The sequence below is a fragment of the Pelobates fuscus genome, chromosome 1, assembly GCF_036172605.1.
Source record: "Pelobates fuscus isolate aPelFus1 chromosome 1, aPelFus1.pri, whole genome shotgun sequence".
Classification (NCBI taxonomy): Eukaryota; Metazoa; Chordata; class Amphibia; order Anura; family Pelobatidae; genus Pelobates; species Pelobates fuscus.
In genome coordinates, this window is record NC_086317.1 from 411,735,965 (window position 1) to 411,758,779 (window position 22,815).

At 40.3% G+C, this 22,815-nt stretch overlaps 1 protein-coding gene across 3 annotated transcripts in view; it reads left to right on the top strand.

Annotated features, from left to right (window-relative positions):
* Positions 1-22,815, top strand: part of ZNF385A (zinc finger protein 385A) — a 288,914-nt gene that overhangs the window by 89,122 nt on the left and 176,977 nt on the right. Inside the window, exon 2 of one of the 3 annotated variants that reach the window (XM_063428381.1) lies at positions 11,136-11,305. The exons of the other annotated variants lie outside the window; for them this stretch is intronic. Within the exon in view, the coding sequence (XP_063284451.1) occupies positions 11,136-11,305 (170 nt within the window). The remainder of the gene's footprint in view (positions 1-11,135; positions 11,306-22,815) is intronic. 3 annotated transcript variants of the gene reach the window in all.

The following is a 22,815-nucleotide window of genomic DNA, read 5'->3' on the forward strand; positions in this document are numbered from 1 at the left end:
ACATTAAGCTGAAGTGGTTCTGGGGACTATAGTGTTTATTTAATGTGAGATAAATTAGAGATTAGTGCCACGAATAATATACTAGATTGCCTACTTACAACCAGATGAGGATGATGATGGGCTCTAGCTGCAGTCTGGCTCCACTGGTCTGGTGTAGAACAGGCTCTCTGGAGGCTGTTTGTAACTGTGGTCATAAACATCAATGTTCTGGGAGAACGGGAAGCAGCTCCATTTTTTGGGGGCCCTTTACACAGCTCAAGGTCTGGGTCCTAGGGTCCACCTTCATGTTTCACCAATGAGTTTGTTCACAGGGGGTGGAATGTGTAGGGGATGTCCTGATATGTGTGTAAGGAATGCATTGTGTGAATCTGTGTTTGTATGTGTAAGGGCTGCAAGGTATGTTTCTGTGTATGTACGGGATGCAGTGTGTGCGTCTGTAAGGGGTGCATTGAGTGTGTGTAAGGAATGCATTGTGTGTTTCTGTGTGTGCAAGGGATACATTGTGTGTAAGGGTTGCATTGCTTGTGTGTGTGTGTCTGTTTGTGTAATGCATTGTGTGTTTTTCTGTGTGTAAGGGGTGCATTGTGTGTGTGTGTGTGATGGGTGTCAATCTCTCCCCCCTCCATTGTCACTCTCTTCTCTCCCCTCCTTTGTCACTCTCTTCTCCCCCCCTTGACCCTCTCTCCCCCCCTCTTGTCACTCTCTTCTCCCCTGCTTGTCCCTCTTTTCTCCCCCGTTGTCACTCTCTTCTCCCCGTTGTCACTCTCTTCTCCCCTCCCCACTCTCATTCCCCCTCCCTGTCAATTTCTTCCTCCCCTCCCTGTCAATTTATTTCCCCCCTGTCAATTTATTCCCCCCTTTCAATTTATCCCCCCACTCTCCCTGTCAATTTATCCCCCCACCCTCCCTGTCAATTTATTCCCCCCATCCCTTTTAATGTATCCCCCCTTCCCTTTCAATTTATCCCCCCTTTCAATTCCCCTCCCTTCCCTTTCAATGTATCCCCCCTTTCAATTTATTCCCCCCCTTTCAATTTATCCCCCTCCCTTTCAATTTATCCCCCTCCCCTTTCAATTTATCTCCCCCCCTAGCTTTCAATTTATCTCCCCCCTTTCAATTTATCTCCCCCCTCCCTTTCAATTTATCTCCCCCCTCCCTTTCAATTTATCTCCCCCTCCCTTTCAATTTACCCCCCCTTTCAATTTATCTCCCACCCCTTTCAATTTATCCCCCCCTTTTAATTTATCTCCCCTCCCTCCCTTTCAATTTATCTCCCCCCCTTTCAATGTATCTCCCCCCTCTTTCTATTTATCTCCCCCCTTTCTATTTATCTCCCCCCCTTTCAATGTATCTCCCCCCCTTTCTATTTATCCCCCCCCCTTTCTATTTATCTCCTCCCCCTTTCTATTTATCCCCCCCCCCAACCTGTGTTGTAGCGTGGCCGAGCTCTGTATGATCCGCGGGTACAGGGAACTTTTGTTTCCTGTACCCGGCCGGACTAAAAGGAAGTGCACACTCAGTGTGCACTTCCTGTTAGTCCGGCCGGGTACAGGAGACAGATGCTCCCTGTACCGGCGGACCATACAGTGAGGGAGTGACAGGAGGGAGCACTGAGCGCTTCCCTCCTGTTAGTCCCTCTCCTCATGGACGCACCAGCCCGGGCAAAGCTGCAGCCGCCTGAGACTCTCTACAGAGCGCTCGGGCGGCTGCAGCATGAGGGGGGCCGGCGCTCCTGGGGGCGCCCCTTCCCAAGGGGCGCCCTAGGCAGCTGCCTAGTCCGCCTTACAGGTAGCGCCGGCCCTGCCCAGGAAGGATCTCTAACAGCTATCTGAGGAGTGGCCAGTGAAGGTATCACTAGGCTGTAATGTAAACACTGCATTTTCTCTGAAAAAAGAGTGTTTACTGCAAAAAGCCTGAAAGGAACAATTCTACTCAGCAGAACAAATACAATAAGCAGTATGACTGGTGACTTTAGTGTCCCTTTAAAAACACATAATAATATTAATACATTAAAAAAAAATGTAATACAGAACAGCTAAAAAAATATAATCAACCATGATTACAGGCGCATTCTGTTTTGAGATATGTAGAGAAGGATCTCTTAAAAGATTTAAGGCTGGGAGTAGATTTGAAAGTGTCCGGGAGATTATTCCATAATTGCGGTGCTCTATAGGAAAACGAGGAATGAGACACTTACTTTTTGTATTGTGATAGACTAAATAAAGTGCTGGTACTGGATCGGATGTTATAGAAGATGGGAACATTCGGGGAGAGCATTCTGCTCGAGTAGGGTGGGAGCTCCCAGAAAAACACAAGGCAGTGAAGATAAAGGGTGCGCCTGGATTCCAGTGATAGCCAGTTTAATTTTTTTTAACATGTGGCAATGGTGGGTCCTGTAATTACATTTTAGCATATTGGGTTGAAGTTTAAAATGCAAAGAAAATGTGAAGATGCAAGATGCAAACAGATATCCTGTCTAATAATAAAACACACATCCATATGTTGTAGGTTGCTTGGGATCCTGTATTCCTAAATAGAACTGCAGATTTCTCATAAAATACATCCAGTGCTTTTGCACTGTTATCATTATTGTATATATTTAAGGTCTAAGACCTTGTTCCAAGCAATGTCGCTAAATAGCCAGAGTAAACTGTTTTACTATTAACACCAGCTTTTAGCTAGCAGCGGCTACTAATTACCAACTGCTTTACAACCATGTCTGTGCATTTTACTGGCTGACGGCCAATAATGTCTGCGTGCAAAGATACTGACCTCTTGCAGATTAGCTGGACATTGCTTAGGCACAGTAACACATACTGTAAAAGATGTCATCAAGGCAACCACACCTTGCCGATTCAAAACCACACCTTGCCAATGACTGGACTCAGCAGGAGATAGCGACAGTGTATACAATGTATCAACCTGTGATTCTGTGCTATGTCAGATACTGTATATAACTGTGTAACTTTTTTTTATCTTTATTTTTAAGAGTTCGGCAACAAGAATAGACACAAGAGCTATACTAGACAATCAAGTATCTACGCATAATCATAGAGAAAACAATCCTTAAAGGGACACTATAGTCACCAAAATAAATTAAGTTTAATGAAGCAGTTTTAGCGTATAAATCATGGCCCTGCAACCCCACTGCTCAATTCTCTGCCATTTAGGAGTTAAATCACTTTGTTTCTGTAGCCTGTAAAGAGTCATCTAATGTTTACACTTCCTTTATTGCAAATGCTGTTTAATTTAGAATTTCTTCCATCTTACTCTGTTAATAGCTTACTAGACCCTGCTGGAGCCTCTTGTGTGTAAATAAAAATCAGTTAAAAGAGCAGGAGATAACAACTTCTAAAGCAAATTGGCATTTGATTGAAAATGAAACAATTTTTTCCATGCAGGCTGTGTCAGTCACAGTCAGGGGAGGTGTGGCTAGGGCTGCATAAACAGAAACAAAAGCAATTTAACTCCTAAATGGCAGAACATTTAGCTGGGACACTTCAGTGGCATGATCTATACACAGAAACTGCTTCATTAAGCTAAAGTTGTTTTGGTGACTGTAGTGTCTCTTTAAGCATTGACATTGATATGTGAAATATAACATATAACATTAATTAAAATCCCCTCATGTATTGAGCATTTGTTTTCCACTTACAACCTCCATTGTATCCGGGCGGCAGTTGTATTTAACAACATGAAATATCCCTTACATCCAATGGAGGTAACGTTCCGCACAAGTAGTGATAATATCACATTCTCATGAAAGCAAAGTACATTGATCAGTATAACGGTTGCCTGTATTGTCACATATCAGTCGAAGTAACTATCGTACTATTAATGCTTTCTTTGACTATGTAAATTTTGTGGTTGATGTCTTCAATGCAATTTTTCATTAATTTTTTTTTTTTTTTACCAGGCAAGAAGCTGGTGTTGGTTTAGTGGGTTAGCAGCAGTTAGTAAAGCATAGTGACTGGTTTGAAGAATAAGGGGAGCCATTAGCAGCTATCGGCCACTGGTCATATGTAGCAAAAGATAATTGTCGGTACTGGTGAAATTTTGCAGTTGTTAAACAGTTGCTACTTGCTAATAGCAGCGACCGTCATTTTAGCAAGTAAGGGCTAGCTGGTAAAAAAAAAAAAAAGTAACAACATTGGAAATGAGCCTTGAAAGTCATCCCAGTATTTGTCAAAAATGGAACCTTTAGAGTCATCTCATTTTTATAACCATTTAGAAAAAGTATCACAATTTTAAAAAATATCTAACTTTCGTGTCATAAAGATCTTTCCTACTCTGTCACTTTGGCTGAGTTTTTAACTTTCTGTTCAGTGAATTGAAATTCTGATACTGCCACGAAACCCATGTTTTGGTGATTGGTTGTTAATGGCAGAAAAGTGATATAATGTATGGTCTGAGGTAGATTTAAGAAATGGAGCACATAGCAAAACCCTTCAAGGATTATCAAGAGGTTTGTCAGGATTTAGAGAGGAGAATGTATTTCACAAAACCCAAACTGCATTAGGCAGCATTTTTATAAAACCAGAGCATAGGGGGCTTCAGTGAAAGGATAGTAGATCCATGGAACAGGCACACAGCAGCAGCAGTGATACCTAAAGCAGTTTGTGCTTGTGATATGTCATAGTAGGATATTGATATAGGATGAAAGAAATCTCACGTCAATAAATACCTTTTTTTCTGCTGTTGATCCAACAGAAACTTTAATTTCTACCTTAAAAAAAATGGAAACATGGCCCTCTTGACTCTAAAGCTGAAATGCAATATTTTGTTGTTAACTCATTTACTACTGAGCACTTTTTGATCGAAAAAACATTAGCATAACATTTATTTGAAGAAAGGGATTCATAGCTAACACGTAAACATATCACAACGCAGCAATTCTGTGTATATATTGCTGAGCATATGAATGTAACAATTTAAATTATGTAAATTATTTTATGTAAAATGTTAATTATTCAATTATTCATTCTGCTTTTATAAAAAAAAATCAGAATTGAAAAGATTTAGTCAGTATAGAGTGTATTATATTTCATAATATTTTACACGGGGTCTGGCATGTTGGTATAAAAGCAAAAATTCATTTTTTTTTTTAAATACAGTAGATGTGACAAAAATATATAACTAAAAATGGTCAAATACCTTGCTTAGAGTTATATGCAACCTGAAGGCATTACTAGCAGTAGAGCCTAATAAAATGGCAAAAGAATGTAAGAAGAATGTCTGAATTTGAGCCTCATACCCACATACTGCAAATACAGTTAAACTGTATATTTCTAAAATAAAAAGTATTTAAAACTGCTATAGCAATCTTTACTAATCTCTGGAATGCAAATGTAATGTTGAAATGGTAGAACCCATTACCACCTCCCCCTCCCTGACTGTAGGAACCATATGACCCATTAAAACTTCTTTACTGTTTGAAAGCATGGGTTAGTTTTTTTTTAAATTACAGAATTATTTAATCATGCGTAAATTCAAAGTGAAATTCAGATTTGAGGCCAGGATAGCTGGACTGAGAGCAAAACTGAATAAAGCAATTTCTTCAGTTATTTTTACCTTAAAAGAAAACTCTAGTGCCAGGAAAACAATCCGTTTTCCTGGCACTGCAGGTTCCCTCTCCCTCCCACCCCCTAATCCCCAGTTGCTGAAGGGGTGAAAACCCCTTCAGTTACTTACCTGAGGCAGCGACGATGTCCCTCGTCGCTGCTTCCTCCTCCGCGCCGCTCCTCCTTCTGACTCCATCGGCCAGTGGGCGAGACTGATTCCACTCACCGGCCGAGGAGACCTAATGCGCATGCGCGGCAATGCCGCACATGCGCATTAGCGCTCCCCATAGGAAAGGATTGAAAAAGATTTTCAATGCTTTCCTATGGGGAATTGAGCGACGCTGCAGGTCCTCACACAGCGTGAGGACGTCCAGCGACGCTCTAGCAAAGAAAATCTTTGCTATGAGTCAGGAAGTTCCCTCTAGTGGCTGTCTGGTAGACAGCCACTAGAAGTGGAGTTAACCCTGCAAGGTAATTATTGCAGTTTATAAAAAACTGCAATAATTACACTTGCAGGGTTAAGAGTAGTGGGAGTTGGCACCCAGACAACTCCAATGGCAGAAGTGGTCTGAGTGCCTGGAGTGTCCCTTTAAATGCATGAAAATAAAAATGTCTATTCTCAATTTAGACAGTGAAGAGGTTAATAACACCCATGTTAACCAGTAATATTCTACTTTGTCAAAAATGCATCCATTTCTTTCTGAAGGCAAATGCTAAATTTGGTTTAGCAACCTCTCTAGGTAGAGAGAAATAGGCATTTTTAAGGAAACATACATATATACCCGTTGCTTTAAACCTGACATTATCACCATAGTCCATGATTTTCTGCTGTCTACATTTGCTCCTTCAAGTTCTTGGATGATGGCTTAAAGTCAAAGTAAGAATGTGAATTGACTGGGATTTGAGGACAATCAGCACTAGGCAATTTTTCTTTTGTTGCAACAGCGTCTCGGTTTATTTAATCTGCTCTCCAGTACAGACACTGCTCGGGCATGTGAAAACACAGCACTCACTAAATGCTTGCATTAAAGCATTACTCTCTGCAGTCTTAATTATTGGAAAGTGGTCTGATATAATTGGAAGGCAGACACACACAAAGCAAGGCATTCTGGAACTATTTAAAATACAGTCACAGGGCTGTCATTCTGCAGCAATTAAAAGTGATTTTCAAAATACACAGCATTTTCCCACAGCGTATGCTCTACAGCTGAGTTACACAGTCTGTGACCTTCAGCTGTTATTCAACTACAAGTCTATGGATAGATGAATTTAGGTAGGATCTTGCTCTTCCATGTTCAGAGAAAAATATAAAATATCACTTAACTCAGTGGAACCAATGAAGAATATTCATAATTCCATTTGAGCTCGTGGTAAGGCCTTTTGGCAAGTTTGGAAGACTACTAGGATCCACGGCAAGCAATAAAGGACTTACTCAATGGGCACCTATGGCTGTAAATTAGGACTTAATGTGGGATCATACTTAGCACTCTGTGAAATCACTAAAAAGCTGTTTGATGGGAATTGAAAAAGCAAATTCAGGCATGTCCAGCCCTTGGAACGGAAGTTGTAGGTTATTTTTAAATTCACAACAATTCACTGTAAAGATGCAAAACCGTTTCAGATCACACCTGATGATCACTAAATGCACTCCGGAAGAGCTTTTTCCAAATTGTAATTTTCATAAAAAATAGATTCTATCCTGTGTTTTTTTTTAAAAGGGAAACTATCCATTGCAAGGATTTGCAATATTATGTTTACTCATCCTCTATATTTAACAAATATGTATGTCTCCATCTTAGCTCTCTGTCAGTCATTATTATTAATCTGTCAATCTTTGTTATTCATATCATTGTCAATCATCTGTCCTTTCGACTTTGCAGTCAGCATAGATAAAGCATTTTAAGAAAAGGAGAAAACAAAACAATGTTTCTATTACCAATCTGTGCCTTGGATGTACCTGAACTGACTGGATTGTGATGCAATTTTCTACATTTTTAAAGGGATACTATAGTCACCAAAACAACTTTAGGTTAACGAAGCTGTTTTTGTGTATAGATAATGTCCCTGCAGTCTCACTGCTCAATTCCCTGCCATTTAGGAGTTAAATCACTTTGTTTATGAACCCTAGTCACACCTCTGCATGTGACTTGCACAGCCTTCATAAACACTTCTTGTAAAGTCATCTAAAGTTTATCCTTTCTTTATTGCAAGTTCTGGTTAATTTAGATGTTCTTATGCCCTGCTATGTTAATAGCTTGCTAGACCCTGCAAGAGCCACCTGTATGTGATTACAGTTCAATTTACAGAGCAAGAGATACAATTGTTTAAGGTAAATTACATCTGATTGAAAGGGAAAACAGTTTTTTCATGCAGGCTCTGTCAATCAGAGCCAGGGAAGGTGTGACTAGGGCTTCATAAACAGAAAAAAGGTGATTTAATTCCTAAATGGCAGTGAATTGAGCAGTGAAACCTTAGAGGCATGATCTATATACTAAAACTGCTTCATTAAGCTAAAGTTGTTTAGGTGACTATAGTGTTCCTTTAATATAGATTTAAAAACAAAACAGAACATCGCATAAAAAGATTAATACATATTATAGGTGATTTTTAATATATTATTCTATAGAGTAAATAAAGAAATTATGGTTCCTGTCTAATTACTTTCCAAATGAGCAATGATTGGTAGATGACATTAATAAGTCTCTAATGCAGCCATGGCTAATGTTTGCAAACAAGATATGGAAGGACTGCAATTTCTATGGTGGTCACCAGCTCTATGAGAAGCAGCTGACTGGAGCAGGGTCTAGGAAGGAATGATGTTAGTTAGGGTGTGGAATCCAGCTAGCGGTGCTTCGGCAGGCGCTGAATTCCAAGTAAGTTATAGCTTTTTTAAATTTTTTTTGCAGGTTTCTAAAGGTAGGAGCGGTACCCAAAAAGTAGGTCTCCAGATGTAGAACTACAACTCCCATGATGCTTTTCATGCCTTTAGAATGATAAAGCATCATGGAAACTGTAGTTTTAAAAAAAATCTGGGTATCTACCTTTTAGGGGCCCCTTCTCCACACGGATTTGTAAAATAATAATAATAATAATAATAATAATAATAAATAAAAAAAACAAGTATTGATAAAGGGTTGGAGCAAACATTTAACACTTCATAACTATAATTGCCATTTATGCTAAGTCAGCTAACCTGCAAAACAATAATGACTACAACGTCCTTTACATTTATGGTATAGACAGGAAACTTCAAGTCATTGAAGAATGCAAGATGAAAATATTATAATATAAGGAGAGGTGTTACAGTATGCAAAGAGTAAAAGTGAAGAAAAGCTGTTCACATAAAAACTTAGAAAGGATATAAGGGGGCATGTCAAAGAAGAGGGGTTTGATAAAAGCACATAAGAGTTACATAACATTGGAGATGAGGAATTCTGAGAACTCGACTTCTTGATCAATATCTGTAAAAGCTGTAAAACTATTGGGCAGCACTTCCTTCGGATCCTGCTGCATCCCTCATCCGTTGGTCCAGAGAGGCTCCAATCCTATACAGCATCTCCTACGTTTAGTATTCTGGGCACTTGTCATTGACTCACTGGGGGGAGGGGGTTTGGTGCACTGACTGAATGGGAGGCTGGAGCACAGCTGAGATGTACCGACAGCATGCTGGAGAAAGGGAAATAGGTATGGCACGGAGCAAGCGTGTGATGACAGAACTGGAGAACTGTGTGGGGTGTGCTGGAGGACATGGGATTCTAGAGGCAGTTCTAGAATTAGAACTTATGCAGAGATTGGAACGTGAGCGACAGATGAGAAAAGCATGTACCATGTTAGTGTACTCTGAGAGACACTGTAACAGCTAGTGCAGGAGAAGGATCGGGGTAGCTGTATGAGCGCAGGTATATGTAGGAATGCAAGAATCCGCCAAGTAATGGGCATGAAATTGGAGACATTATATATATAGAGGGGGAGGGGCATAAGGAATAGAGTAAGAGATCTGAACTATTTAGTGAACAATAATTAAGACGCATTTTAGATGGACACAGAGAGTGCACACTGCTTTAGGAATACAATGATTTAAAAATACACATGGTATATGAAGAGTTAAGGTACAGCGAGGAAGGCCTAGCAGCTAGGAAAGATAGGGATTTACAGCAACTGTGAGGCAAAGTTCTAAAAGTGGAGTAATCAGCAGGCTTTTCCTGTGGTTTCCATGGCGAAAACTTTGCCCCACAACGGCTAGTCATACGTAACCACTGGTGTCTTTAAGAAATTGAGTGAAGTTGCAGTAAGAAGGAAACAGAGACAGAAAAAAAAAGCTAGACTTAGAATGAAACAAGGAATAATCATTCTACAGCATGTGTAGTAACGGTTAACTCGAGCGGTGCCAGAAGGAATTTGCAGACAATGTTCGTGGTCTCTGTGACTGTCTCAGGCGTACTGTGCACAAAGATGCAAATTCAGAGAAACTTGTGTGTTCCAGTAATTCATTGGCAGGTTCTGCTAACTTTTCTAGAACTGCACATCCTTTGATCTTCAGCTGTAGGCTAGCTGAAAATAATCATAATGTTGTAGCTAAACAGCTAAAGGGGTGTCAGTCACCTGTCTCTGTCAAATTACACAAATAGCAAATGAAAACTGGAGAAAGGTAAGTAGATTAAGGTAAAAGGAAAAAAAAAAACTCCCTGTATAAATTTTTCTCATTTGCATAAAAAAAATAATATTTTCATAATTGTATTTCTTTGATCTTGTTACTGTAGTTATTTAAGTCTTAAGACACTTTACTGAAAGGCGTGTCAATACAGAGAAAATGTGCTGTAGTTGGTCTTGTCTTTTTTTTTCCACTACAAAGAATTTCAGATGGATAAGGGTTAGCAGATTCCAATGGTAAAGGAAAGAGTTTTAAAAAGAGTTAAGTGTATAGCTTTTGCAGTCCCCACCCTTACCCCCCTTTGGCAGAATAAGCCAGCCAATGGCAAGGAAGCACAGGTGAGACTGAGTCCTGCCCCTCACCTGGCACAGAGCACAACAGAGGAACAGGAGAGGTGCAGGGTGTTCGTCCCTCCCAGACATTCTCCTTCTCCTCTGTTGGGAGTTTTCTTTTTTTACCTGATTGCAGGGTGGGGTACAGGGGTGAACCCTGCTTGGAATTTTGCCAGAAGCATCATCCCCTGTGTGAAGGAAAAAGATGAGAAACTGGATTGTGAAAGTGTCCAGAAGTCTGTAGCCTGCGTTACTTTTGCAGCTGTTTTTGTGTCTTGCACATTGCAGCCGTTATTACTTTGCAAATAGGGGAAGGGAGAAAGGATTTATCTCTCCTTTTTATTTCTAACTTGGATTTGTAATCCTCTGCATGATTATTCCATCCACGCTGCTGGACACTGGCCTGGATATCAGGATTATTTTTAGAATACCATAATTTCCATTATTTATTTTTAAAAAATTGAAAAAAAATCTGCAAAACCTTTCTGTGTCTAACCCTCACTCTACCCCCCTCTTTAACCCTCCGGGCTTGCCTGTCGCCTAATCTGTCAGAGCCCTAACATTTTCTCTCCGTTTTCTGTGCTGGTGAAGGGCTTTCCTATTTGTGCCTGAAGAAGAGAGGATCAGACAGAGTGCTTCACAACTGACTGAAAGAAAAGGCAAAGGGACTGCGAACAGCCCCAGCCCCTCCTTTCAAGATCCAAGTGAACCTTTCTTGTCTTGTGTGTCTAAGACCCTGCAGGCTGAAGTCATGATTTTGGGTAAGTGAACATGCATTTAATTTCTTATTTCCTTATTTTATGTTCTCTCCTCTTTTTCTCTGCTCGTACGGTCTTGTGAACACCGTTGACCTATGTTGATCGTTTAAATCCTGCATCAATTTACAAGCATCTCTCTTCTTCAGTGTAGCTTTTTTCATCTCTATTTAATAACTCAATATTTTATTCTTCCTCTATCTCTTTTTTTCTCTCCCTAAACTGCCTATGTTAGTCTTTACCTTCCAGCCTGTCTGATTTCTTCTGCTCTATTTACATTTGTTAGTTCATTTTCTTCCACTTTCCCTCTTCTCCAACTGCATTATTGACTTCCTAAGATTGGCCGCCGATTCCTTCTGCCCTCTCTTCTAGCTCTTTAGAAATCATTTTTATTTGTCTTGGAAATCTGCATACACTGATGGAATATACATACACTAAAAGGAACCAAAGCTTTTTATAGATTCAACGTTACAACCAGGACAGATGTCTGACTTACCCTTAAATTCTGTGAAGAGATCCCCAATCCACCCCCACCATCTCCTCTTATGTATGATCTTCCCTGGTCATAACTCATTCTGGACCAAATGCCTTTGCTTTTTGCTTACAAAACCCCCATGCTACTTGTAAACACTATTGTCTTGTTTAAGGGACATTAATCTGCACGGTAACAGTGCCTTCCTCGCCGATAACTGGCAGAAAACATGCATTTGTTTCTAAATCAAAGCAGCCCCCCATACCTTGTATTACAGCTAAGAGTAATTGTTAAAGAGGCATATTAAAATCAAAGTGAGTTCTCTTGCAATGTAACAGCAGTGCCCTTACAGATAACTGGCATTTATAGAGCATGTTGGCAGAATATATACACAGTGTTTTATCAGCTGCCATATGCTCTGTGTTGGCTGGAAGTCTCTACTTGGAGTACAATAGCAGCGGCTGCTGTGACTCCCCTATTTAGAGGTAGTATGTGTATATTCTGCCTGTTGTTTAAGTGGGTGCATATTTCATGACAGTAAAAAAAGTAACCTGGCTCGGGAGATGCACTTAGTGGTACCTGCTGAATGTCATACAGCAAACTGAAAAAGATAATAATGGCTTCATTTCTAAATAAAATAGTAAAGTTTGAAAAGGTAGCCTATCACTATAAATGTGTTGCCTGGACAAGGAAAATAAAGTGGTGTTATAAAGGGGTTAATTTAAAAAAAATAAAAAAATCTGTACTTTCCCCATGTAGTTCAATAGTGGCCAAATAGGTGTCTTAACTTCTGGCCGTCTATGCATTTCTGATGAATGCTGGACACCAGGGATGTAATATTGTAACAGATACAGCTGCACATGTCCCTCTTCACCTTGGCTAAGTACCAGTATAAGACTTGTACGGGGACAGGCGTTTTCAGCTGCTGTGCCTTGCTCACCCGCCTTGCAGTTTTGTTGTAGCAAGGAGGCCCTTGTTTCAGAATGATGAAAGGAGGGCACTTCTGTCCAAAGGTATACTTAGCCCAGTTTTTGACTGGGGACACACACACCCCTATATCAGTCAATTACAGTTGCCAATTAAATGATTTAAGGCGCATACATTGAAGAGACAAGCACTTGCGTGACACCTAAAGAATCTGCATTAATTGGGGTGTTGCCGAAATGAACAAAAAGTATTCACAAGAGAATCAATGAACATGTGGAAATAGCATTTTAAAATCTATTTTCTGTGGTCAATATTCCAAATTTGCAGACTTCTAACCTTATTTCTACTACCTGTGTACACCTACTGTTACCTTCGTATTCATTTTATAGAATTACTGACTTTTTGACCCAGACTATGACTCAGATCGTTGACTATGACTATGACTCAGATCATTGGTTTAGTAACATAGCTGCTACACATTGATGCTTGCTGTTTAGTGCTGTCTGTTAAAGAAAAACTAAAGCCGAACACTAAAGCTCCTTCGGTGCTGCTAACCTCATTGCCTCCTGTGAGATCATGGAGGGGGCATGGCCTACACTGTCCATTGTCCTATCCAATACTCCTCATTGAGGAGCATTTGGGACCCGATGCGCATGCACTGCAAACTCATTGATATTAATACTTTCCTAAGGGGGCTTCTGTGCCATGTGACAAAGTTTTACTTGGCCAATGCTGCAGATACACTACTTTTATCCTGCAATGTAAACATTATAGTTTTTACAGAACTACAGTGTTTTATATTGCAGGAGTAAAACTAAAAGACAACAACCCAGACCACTTAATTGAGATGATATAACCCATTTGACTTTAGTGGTCCTTTAAATAATGGATTTTTGTTTGGGTGCAAAGCTCCATGTTGGAGTCAAAAACTGCCATTTTTATTTAGCTTATTGTATTTTTTATATGGTAACATTTATAGGTCTATCTTTTATTTGGGTGACTTTGACAGTGAGTGTGTCTCTTTTAAGTTTCTTTTTTGGAATAGATAAAGATTTTCAAGTGTGTTAACTGTAACAGACATCATAACAAATATAATAATATAAAGTGATATAACTATCAAGCCACTACATTTCGACTTTGATTAATTTACGATGCAGTATTATTTATTGTATTATTCAATAAAGCAGGAACTGGTGTCTTTAGGAAAACCCTCTATTTAATAAACCTTACTTAAAAAAAAAAAGAACTATACCCATTGTCAGTTATAATAACTATACACTGCACAGAATAGGTTTTGTGTTTCAGGTATTATAATGTGTAGCTTAAACCCAATTGAGAGACTTGTACCACTCGTTTCCAGGAGTGGATGATGAGAAGGGATGGTCATATAATTACATTACCTACTAATTCAATTAAATCACAAGGCCAGCTGTGCGTGGTTTGAGTGAGTGGAAAAAGCAATACTCCTCAGTGTACTGTCTTATCAGTCATTACCTCAATCAGAGTGTCCTTGCATGAATGATTAGCAAATCAGTAGCTGTCTTGAAGAGATACGATATGTACCTGATCATCTTTAAAGCATATTAAAAAAGTTCCTTGTAAAATATATTTACCAGACTGAACCCCTTCAGAACCAATTACATTTTACTGGAATGATCACAGTTTGGTCCCTAAAAAGCCTATACCAGTTTAGAAAAGCCTGCTTATCAGGCATCATCAGATTGTTACAGCCCTGCTAGCGTTCAATGAGTTGGGCATTGCATTTTGGATTAGTGCACGTAAAAACAGATTGTCTTTTATATATATATATATACAATATACATATATTCCCCCACCGAAGGTTGAAAACAAGGCACATGGTGTAGATTCACCCCTAGGTTTCCAGATGGAAATCAGGTCCCTGGCCAGAAACCTGTTTGCCATGTCTAATCCCTGCTGTCTAATTCCCCATAGAAATCACTATAACATATATTGGATATAAGAAAATATATCGTGAAGTGCAACAGCTTTTTTCATTTATATATTTTTTTAACCATATTTTCAGAGCTCCTGTGTTCCTCACAAGTCATCCTCTGATTTCAATACTACATTATGTCACACAGGTGTGCAAGCTCACTTGCTCTTCTGTGGAAAGCTATGGGAGGCCAGGCATCGACTGTGTCATTTTGTATTTATAATAAATTATTTAAAGTGTGAAAAGGGTTATAAATCCACCCATATATGTCTTTTGTTCAAAGAACATGCTTGTTCTATTAAAGAGGGAATCTAAGCTCCAAATATACTACAGCCAGGGTAGTTATTATGGTGCTGTTAGGCCGCAAGTGAATCCCATGGTTTTTGCGCAAAACAGTTTTTGAGTGGTTTGACACTACAGCACTACTGTCCTGGCCCATCACTAACTATTTCTAATAAGAAAGTTGCACTTCTACATTTGTAAAGTCAATTTCATCCATATTTGGACAGACTGACTTAAAGGATTACTCCAACCACCATGACTTTGTCCTAGAAGTGGTCACGTTGGTAGGACTCTGTACATGCAGCATTTCTGCTTGAAACTCTACACGTATAGAGATATGTACACTTTTGTGCTGGGGTCTAGTTGCACTGCCGGCACATGAGTTTTAGGCACCCCGGAACTCTGCCTGATTTCAAATTTGTGAAAAATTGTGCTTGCCGTCAGCTTGCACTGTGCACTGGTGACAGACACACTCCCCTTGCAGGCAGAGCCGGGAGCGCTTCTGTAAGGGGATACTTGATCTCCCATCCATCCCATCCCTTTGTCTGCTCCCTCCCCTCCAGTGACAGTTATTATTATTATTTTTTACATTATCCACTCCTTCCTCGACGGATTGCTGCACATGCATAAGCTCTAAACTGTTGAAATTTGCGTTTTTATTTGTATGACTTCTAATATTACTCCTAAAAGTTAGCGAATTAAAATGATTTTGTCTATTAAACCATTCACCAGCCATGCATCTCCAAATCAACCATTCTGCGTTGTAGCCCATGGACCAGCGTAGTTAAGGTGAGTGGGTCTTGACATTGCTAGGAGGCAGGTATAGATTTTTGGTAGTGTTTGTGATTTGGTATGAGTGCAGTGGGGGCGAGGGATTTATGGGGGATATATAAAGGCCATTTTAGGTCAGGGGCCATCCTAATCTGATCCTCACTTACTTCTTGTTGTACCACTCTCTGTCCCTTTTTTACATAATTAAGTAATTTTATTGATTGCAATTTGGGGTACTGCCTGACAACCCAGGCCGAAAGTCCAGAGAATTTAATTTGCCAGCACTGTATTTAACCTTGTTACTTTCCAAGACACCCTAAAACCTGTACATGGGAGTACTGTTCTACTCGGTAGACTTTGCTGAACACAAATATTAGTGTTTCAAAACAGTAAACCATATCAAAGCGATGATATTGTCGGTGAAAGTGAAGTTTTGCATTTTTTACACACAAACATCACTTTCACTGATGATATAATTGTTGTGATACATTTTACTGTTTTGAAACACTAATAATTGTGTTCAGCGAAATCTCTTGAGTATAACAGTACCCCCCATGTACAGGTTTTATAGTGTTTTTGAATGTTACAGGGTCAAATATAAAGCTTGATTTTCTGTTTTTTCACATTGAAATTTGCCAGATTGGTTATGTTGCCTTTGAGAGCGTATGGTAGCCCAGGAATGAGAATTACCCCCATAATGGCATACCATTTGCAAAAGAAGACAACCCAAGGTATTGCAAATGGGTTATGTTTAGTCGTTTTTAGTAGCCACTTAGTCACAAACAATGGCCAAAGTTAGCGTTCATAATAGTTTTTTGTATTTTTAACACACAAACAAATATAAATGCTAATTTTGGCTAGTGTTTGTGACTAAGTGGCTACTAAAAACGACTGGACACACCCGATATTGAATACCCTAGGTGTGATTCAGAGATGTATGACAGATAATAGTGTTACAATGTCACTATTGATACATTTTTAAAATAAATATTTTGAAACAGCCATGTCCTACTTGTACTTAAAGTATAACCTGCAAAAAAAAGCTAAGAACATGTTTTTTTTTTATTTTTTTTTTATTTTTTTAATTCTTTATTTTTGCAATGTGCTTATGGTTACATACATGTGTGTTCTGCCACAACAGCAGGCATAAAAAACATTTAACCAGTACCAGTAGTCAAGCATTGTGACATTTTGAGGTTTTCGCACATTTTGTTTTTCTGTATCGTGGTTAAACATTCAACTAAGATGTGTTTATCAACAAGATAGGTATAAGGGTGTATCAGGGTTGTGTGTCTAAGTTGCCAGATTTGGCAGTTCAGGAGTGTGCGTGTTTGGTTTAGTTATGTGTAGCCTTGAGCCAGATAAGCAGGTGAGTATGTTAGTCTGGGGAGCTGTACGAGTCGTGGTGGTTCAGGGGATTATATGAGCTAGGATGTCATCTTACGATGAGGTAAGGTTGGGGTTAGTTGCCCCTGACCAAAGGGGTGGCGGGGGGGGGGGGGGGGGGGATTTGTTGCTTCTTCGCGAGGTAAGTGGAGCTGCCGATGTTTAATTGGCCTCTGGGGGGTGGGGCTGTCAGATAGGTGGACAAGTGTGTGAACCTTATTCGGGTGTGGAACTAGTAGGTTGGCAAAACAGTACTTAAGTGTATGCGAGAAAATTACTAAGGTCAAAAGAACAAAAAATAAGGATCAACAGTATTATAAGCATCGCTGTCCTTCTTCGAGATCTGCGTGGAGTTTGGAAGGTTCTCTTGTGCCGTGGCCCGTCAGGTGACTCGGTCTGCTGGTTCCATTGTTCGCGGGGTGAATGGTATTATGTTGTCTGGGTCCCATGTCTGTGCAGGGGTTCTTGCATTGTGGCCACTGCCTGGCAGTCCCAACTTGGTGAGTAAAGCAGGGGCTTCTTTGTCCGATGATATCTTGTGAGTTGTGCCGTTCTGGGAGATCAGGAGGAGTCTGGGTGTGCCCCATCTGTACTGCACCCCAGCGGTGCGCAATTGGCTTGTGAGGTGGTTCAATGTGCGGCGCCATTGGAGCGTGGCTCTAGTCAGGTCCTGGAAGAATAGTAATTGTGTACTTTCAAAGTCCAGGGGAGTTTTACCCCGTATTGCCGACATGATGTTAATTTTGTCCCGTGAGGTTGGACACCGCAGGATGACGTCCCTGGAGTTTACGTTGGGTATATTGGTTGAAGGCGGGAGCCTGTACATCCCATCAAGGGTGGTTTTCCTGGCTGTTGCGGGCGGTAGGATGGTGGCCAGCAGCCTCCTCACGTAGTGGGGCAAGTCGTCAGGTGTGACGTCGGCGGGTATCCCCCGTATTTTTATATGGTTGTGACGGGCACGGTCCTCATGGGTTGACATTTGGAGGGAGAGACCCTGTTGGGTGATCTGCATTTGTTGGATTTCTTTTTTCATTTGTGCCATGTCTGTTTGCAGGTTTATGATGGTCTCTTCCGTCTCTTCCCTTACTCTTTCTGTCACAGTTTGTAAGTCCCCTTTAAGTATGCCCACATCCGTGGCCAGCGCTTGTTTTATGTCTTGTACCCAGTTTTGTAGGTCCTGTTTAGTGGCCAGTGTGTTATCTGGTAGCGCCTGGGTTTTTGTACAGGTATGCTCTTCCTCCACCTCTGCATGTACAGGTGTTTGGGGTTGAGATCGGGATGGTGTCGGGGCCCGTGAGGCCTCCGCAGCCATTTTGGATTGCGCCTGCCTCTGCAGCAGGGTTCCGATGTCGGCTTGCTCCGCCGGCGGGCCCTGCTGTGTTTTTTGCGTGCGCCTCCCCATATTCGTAGGTGCAGTGTTGTGGGTCGGCTGGGGTCTGTCTGCTGGGTCTGGCTCACCTCGGGTGTAGATTCCGTTGAGGAAATACTCCAGTCCGGTGATGTTAGGCGAGGGGTAGGCCTTAAGCCTCCGTTTCACCTTGCCAGATCGCGGGGTGTGAAAGAAAGGCATCAAAGTGTGCGCCCCACCGTCCCGATGCCGTTTTTGGGGTAAGTGTGGAGATCCGTCCGTCCCCTCTCAGGATGTTTGTGGATTATTGTCAGGAGTTTTGGGAGCGTACAGAAATGGCGACTGCTCCGTTTCAGGTCCAAGCTCCGCCCCAAGAACATGTTAAGATTGGGTATTTCTAAACTCAAGACAAAATTTAGAAATGATTTAGCACGGGTGTTTTTTTGGCAGTTGTAGATGCGTAACTGATTTACAAAGTTGGAATTTTTTTAATTTTTTTTATTTTCATCATATTTTATAATTAGTTTTTATAGTAAATTATATGATATGATGAAATAACGGTATCTTTAGAAAGACCATTTAATGGCGAGAAAAACGATATATAACATGTGTGTGTACATTTATTGAGTAAGAGGAAAATTACAGCTAAACACAAACACCGCAGAAATGTAAAAACAGCCCTGGTCCTTATCATTTTGAAAATTGAAAAACGGTCTGGTCACTAAGGGGTTAATGTATTCACTTTCTAGTGACTTTGCCACCACACTGTATAGATTTGAATTGTATTTACCTAAAACCAGCACTGTCACCTTTGGATCGTTCCAAAAATATGCGTGTTGTCATGTCCCACTTGTATGGCAGCACCGAGGGGAAAAGTGGAACAGAAAAAAGATTTACTTGAACCTTTCCCTCCATCACACCTTTATCGTCTATTTCAGTAGTGTATAGAATAGTCAACTTCCATTGATCTGGTTGTGTATGTGCCATGAGATGTCTTATGGATGAGGGACAGACAGATAGACAGACAGATTGACATAAAGAGGTATGTTAAAGAACAAGACCATGGAGAAATGTTTTTTGAGCAATGAGCAATAGATGACATGTACAAAAAGATAAGTCCTGCGCTCACTCCCATCACTCCTGGGCGGCAGCAACGACCACAGTACAAATCAGCCCCAATATATAGTAAAAACCAAAGAGAAAAAAAAGTTACCTGCGCTCTCTCCTAAATCCCTATGTATATTTAGACAAATGGAGGTCATTTAGTTACCCCAATGGCCATTGGAGGGAATGCCCGCCTGCCAACATCATGCGGTCTGCTTTGACGTTGGCAGGCGGGCATTCCCTTCAATGGCCATTGGAGTAACTAAATGACCTCCATTTTTCTAAATATACATAGGGATTAAGGAGAGAGCGCAGGTAACTTTTTTTCTTTGGTTTTTACAATAGATGGCATATATTTGCAGTATTTTGCATTTTATCAGATTAATTCATTTTGAAATCTGATACTTTTGGTGAATCCTGTGTAAAATAGCCAGGGACCAGCAGGTGTGATTGCTACTGCCAAAAAAATCTGTTTAATATCTGCATTTAATGCAAGATGTACTTAGTGAAGTGCATTGTACATACTAAGGCCAAACAATACATCCAATTAGAGTTTTGGCTAAATCAAATCATTTTTCAGATCATTTTGCCCATTCTATGTTTTTTTTCACAGACACAAAACAATAGTTTTGCCATCATAGGCAGATTAAAGTTGAATAAATAGTTAAATAATAATGTTTAGATTATTATTATTATATTTTGTGAAGGCCACTAAACACCTTTCCCTGAATTTAATAGAGCCCAACTTAAAGTTAACGTAATCACATTTGCTAGTGTCCATTTTCATACCCCAAGTGTTTCTATTTAGGAGGGACAGACCTTATTTTATGTCATATCCCTTTGTCCCTTTTGTCTAGGAGCGCCATACTGCTGGTGGTGTGGCTGACTGTATAACAAGCTCCACACCAATAATACTCACAGTAATGTGTCTTTGAACTACAATAAATGTGTAGACATCAGTCTGTGCAAATTAGATACATTGTTCTTGTTTTAAATTAAATTTTAGTTACATAAATTGCTATTAGTATGTCACCTAAAACATCTCAGAACAGCCCCGCCAATGGCCACACTCACACTCACACCCACATATCTAATCCGTTACACTGGTGTAGAAACTCTCTAAGCAAGTTGAAAACTCACACAGAGAAACACAGAAATATCGGGAAATTGTATTTATTGGATAGACATTGCAACTTACAAACAGACGTTAAATACAATTATACTAGGAGTGGCCAGTGGAAGTATCCCTAGGCTATAACAGTAAACACTGCCTTATCTCTGAAAAGGCCGTGTTTCCAGCAAAAAGCCTACACAAGAACTACATTAAGCTGGAATTTTTCGGGTGTCTATAGTGTCCCTTTAGCATTGCAATCAGTCATTCTATCCCTGTCCCTCTTTTTACCACCAGCCGCTACTTAAAAGCCAGACTGATACTTATTCCATCGCTGTTGCTGCTGCTATATTGCATGCGCAGTCTTGCAAATGGTAAAGTAGTGACAGCGGATTGTCAGAATCCCTTTGATAAAAATACGGCTTGTCTGGCGGCTTTACACAAGCAAAAATTATTACATTGGAGCTGGATATATTGAAGTGAATTCAATGTGAATTTCAAATTTAAGACCAAAATAGTCGAATTGGAAAAAAATCTCCAAGTTAGCTCTGCTTCCAGTTCGGCTATTTTGGTCTTATATTTAAAATTCACTTTAAATTCACTCTGGATTCCTCACAATTCTCACTTTAGTAAATAACTAATGCCTGAGTATGACTAGCAAATGTCAAGGATCTTTTAAACGAAATGCAAATATGAAAGTTGAGAAAAGTCATTACTAATGCTCTACTAACTAATTACTAAATAACCCTACTAGGTTACTCATGTTCCTCTTTCAGAAATACCACTATAATCACATGTAAGCCATTTCCTGAAAAAACTTTGAGCACTTAAAACCGAATGTGCAATTAGTAAGGATAATAAAATGGCCTCTGTGCATAATGTCATGGTGCATTCATAATTATTTAATTATATGCCAGACAAACCCTTGATATTCTAGAAGATATATCTGACTTGGATAGTATTTCCAGTTCGATTAATTTGGCCTGGAGTTTAAAATTAATTAGGAACTTCTGGTTATTCTCTGTTTAAGAAATAACCCTGGCTGCATTTAGGCTGTGATTATTCTTCTATAAATGACGCATCAGTCTATTGTAGGGATAGGCAACATTCGGCACTCCAGATGTTGTGTACTACATCGTTCATAATACTGGCAAAGAATCAGGGGAGATGTAGTCCATAACACCTGGAGTGCCAAAGGTTGCCTACCTCTAGTTTATTGCATTATAGGCAGCTGTGAGGCATTCACCAACTTTATAATAGTCCAGGAGCTTAACTCTATAGCTGCCAAGAGGCTCATTCAATCCTTCCATGTAGACACTCGTTTGAGCAGAAAAAATTGTTTTGAGATGACAGTTGTCCATTAAAGGGACACTATAGTCACCCAGACCACTTCTGCTCAATAAAGTGGTCTGGGTGCCAGGTCCCTCAGGTTTTACCCCCTCAGATGCAAACATAGCAGTTTCAGAGAAACTGCTATGTTTACATTTTGGGTTAAGCCAGCCTCTAGTGGCTGTCTTCCGGACAGCCACTAGAGGCGCATCTGCGACACTGGAGGCATATTATGCCTCCACCGCGCAGAGCGTCCATAGGAAAGCATTGAGAAATGCTTTCCTATGGACACTTTGAATGCGCGTGCGGCACTTGCCATTCGGCTCCGCTGACGTCAGACAGGGGAGCTGACGTTGGCAGGGGAGGAGAGGTCATTAAGTAAGTAACTGAAGGGGTTTTAACCCCTTCAGCGCCACAGGAGGGGGACCCTGAGGGTGGGGGCACTATAGTGTCCGGAAAACCGCTTTGTTTTCCTGACACTATAGTGATCCTTTAAGAAAAGAGCAAGGCTTTTGTTGACTATAATTTTCATCTTCACACTGTACTATGTATAAACATTTTTATTTTCATGCATTTTGCAATATAAATTTTAGTCCATAAAACCTCACTCACCCTTATTTAGTTATAATTACCAGTATGTAGAGTTACACATATCTCTGCCAGAAGAAACTAGTCACTGCATATGCCTGTAAAGTTGCTGTAAATGTAAGCTCACTCCCTGCTTTTAAACAGTACAGAAAGGTTCAATGGGTGATGTCAGTCCTTCAGTCAGGAACGGGGAGGAGTGAATGGTAAAAACCATTTAACTGTCAGCATTACATTAGTATTCCAG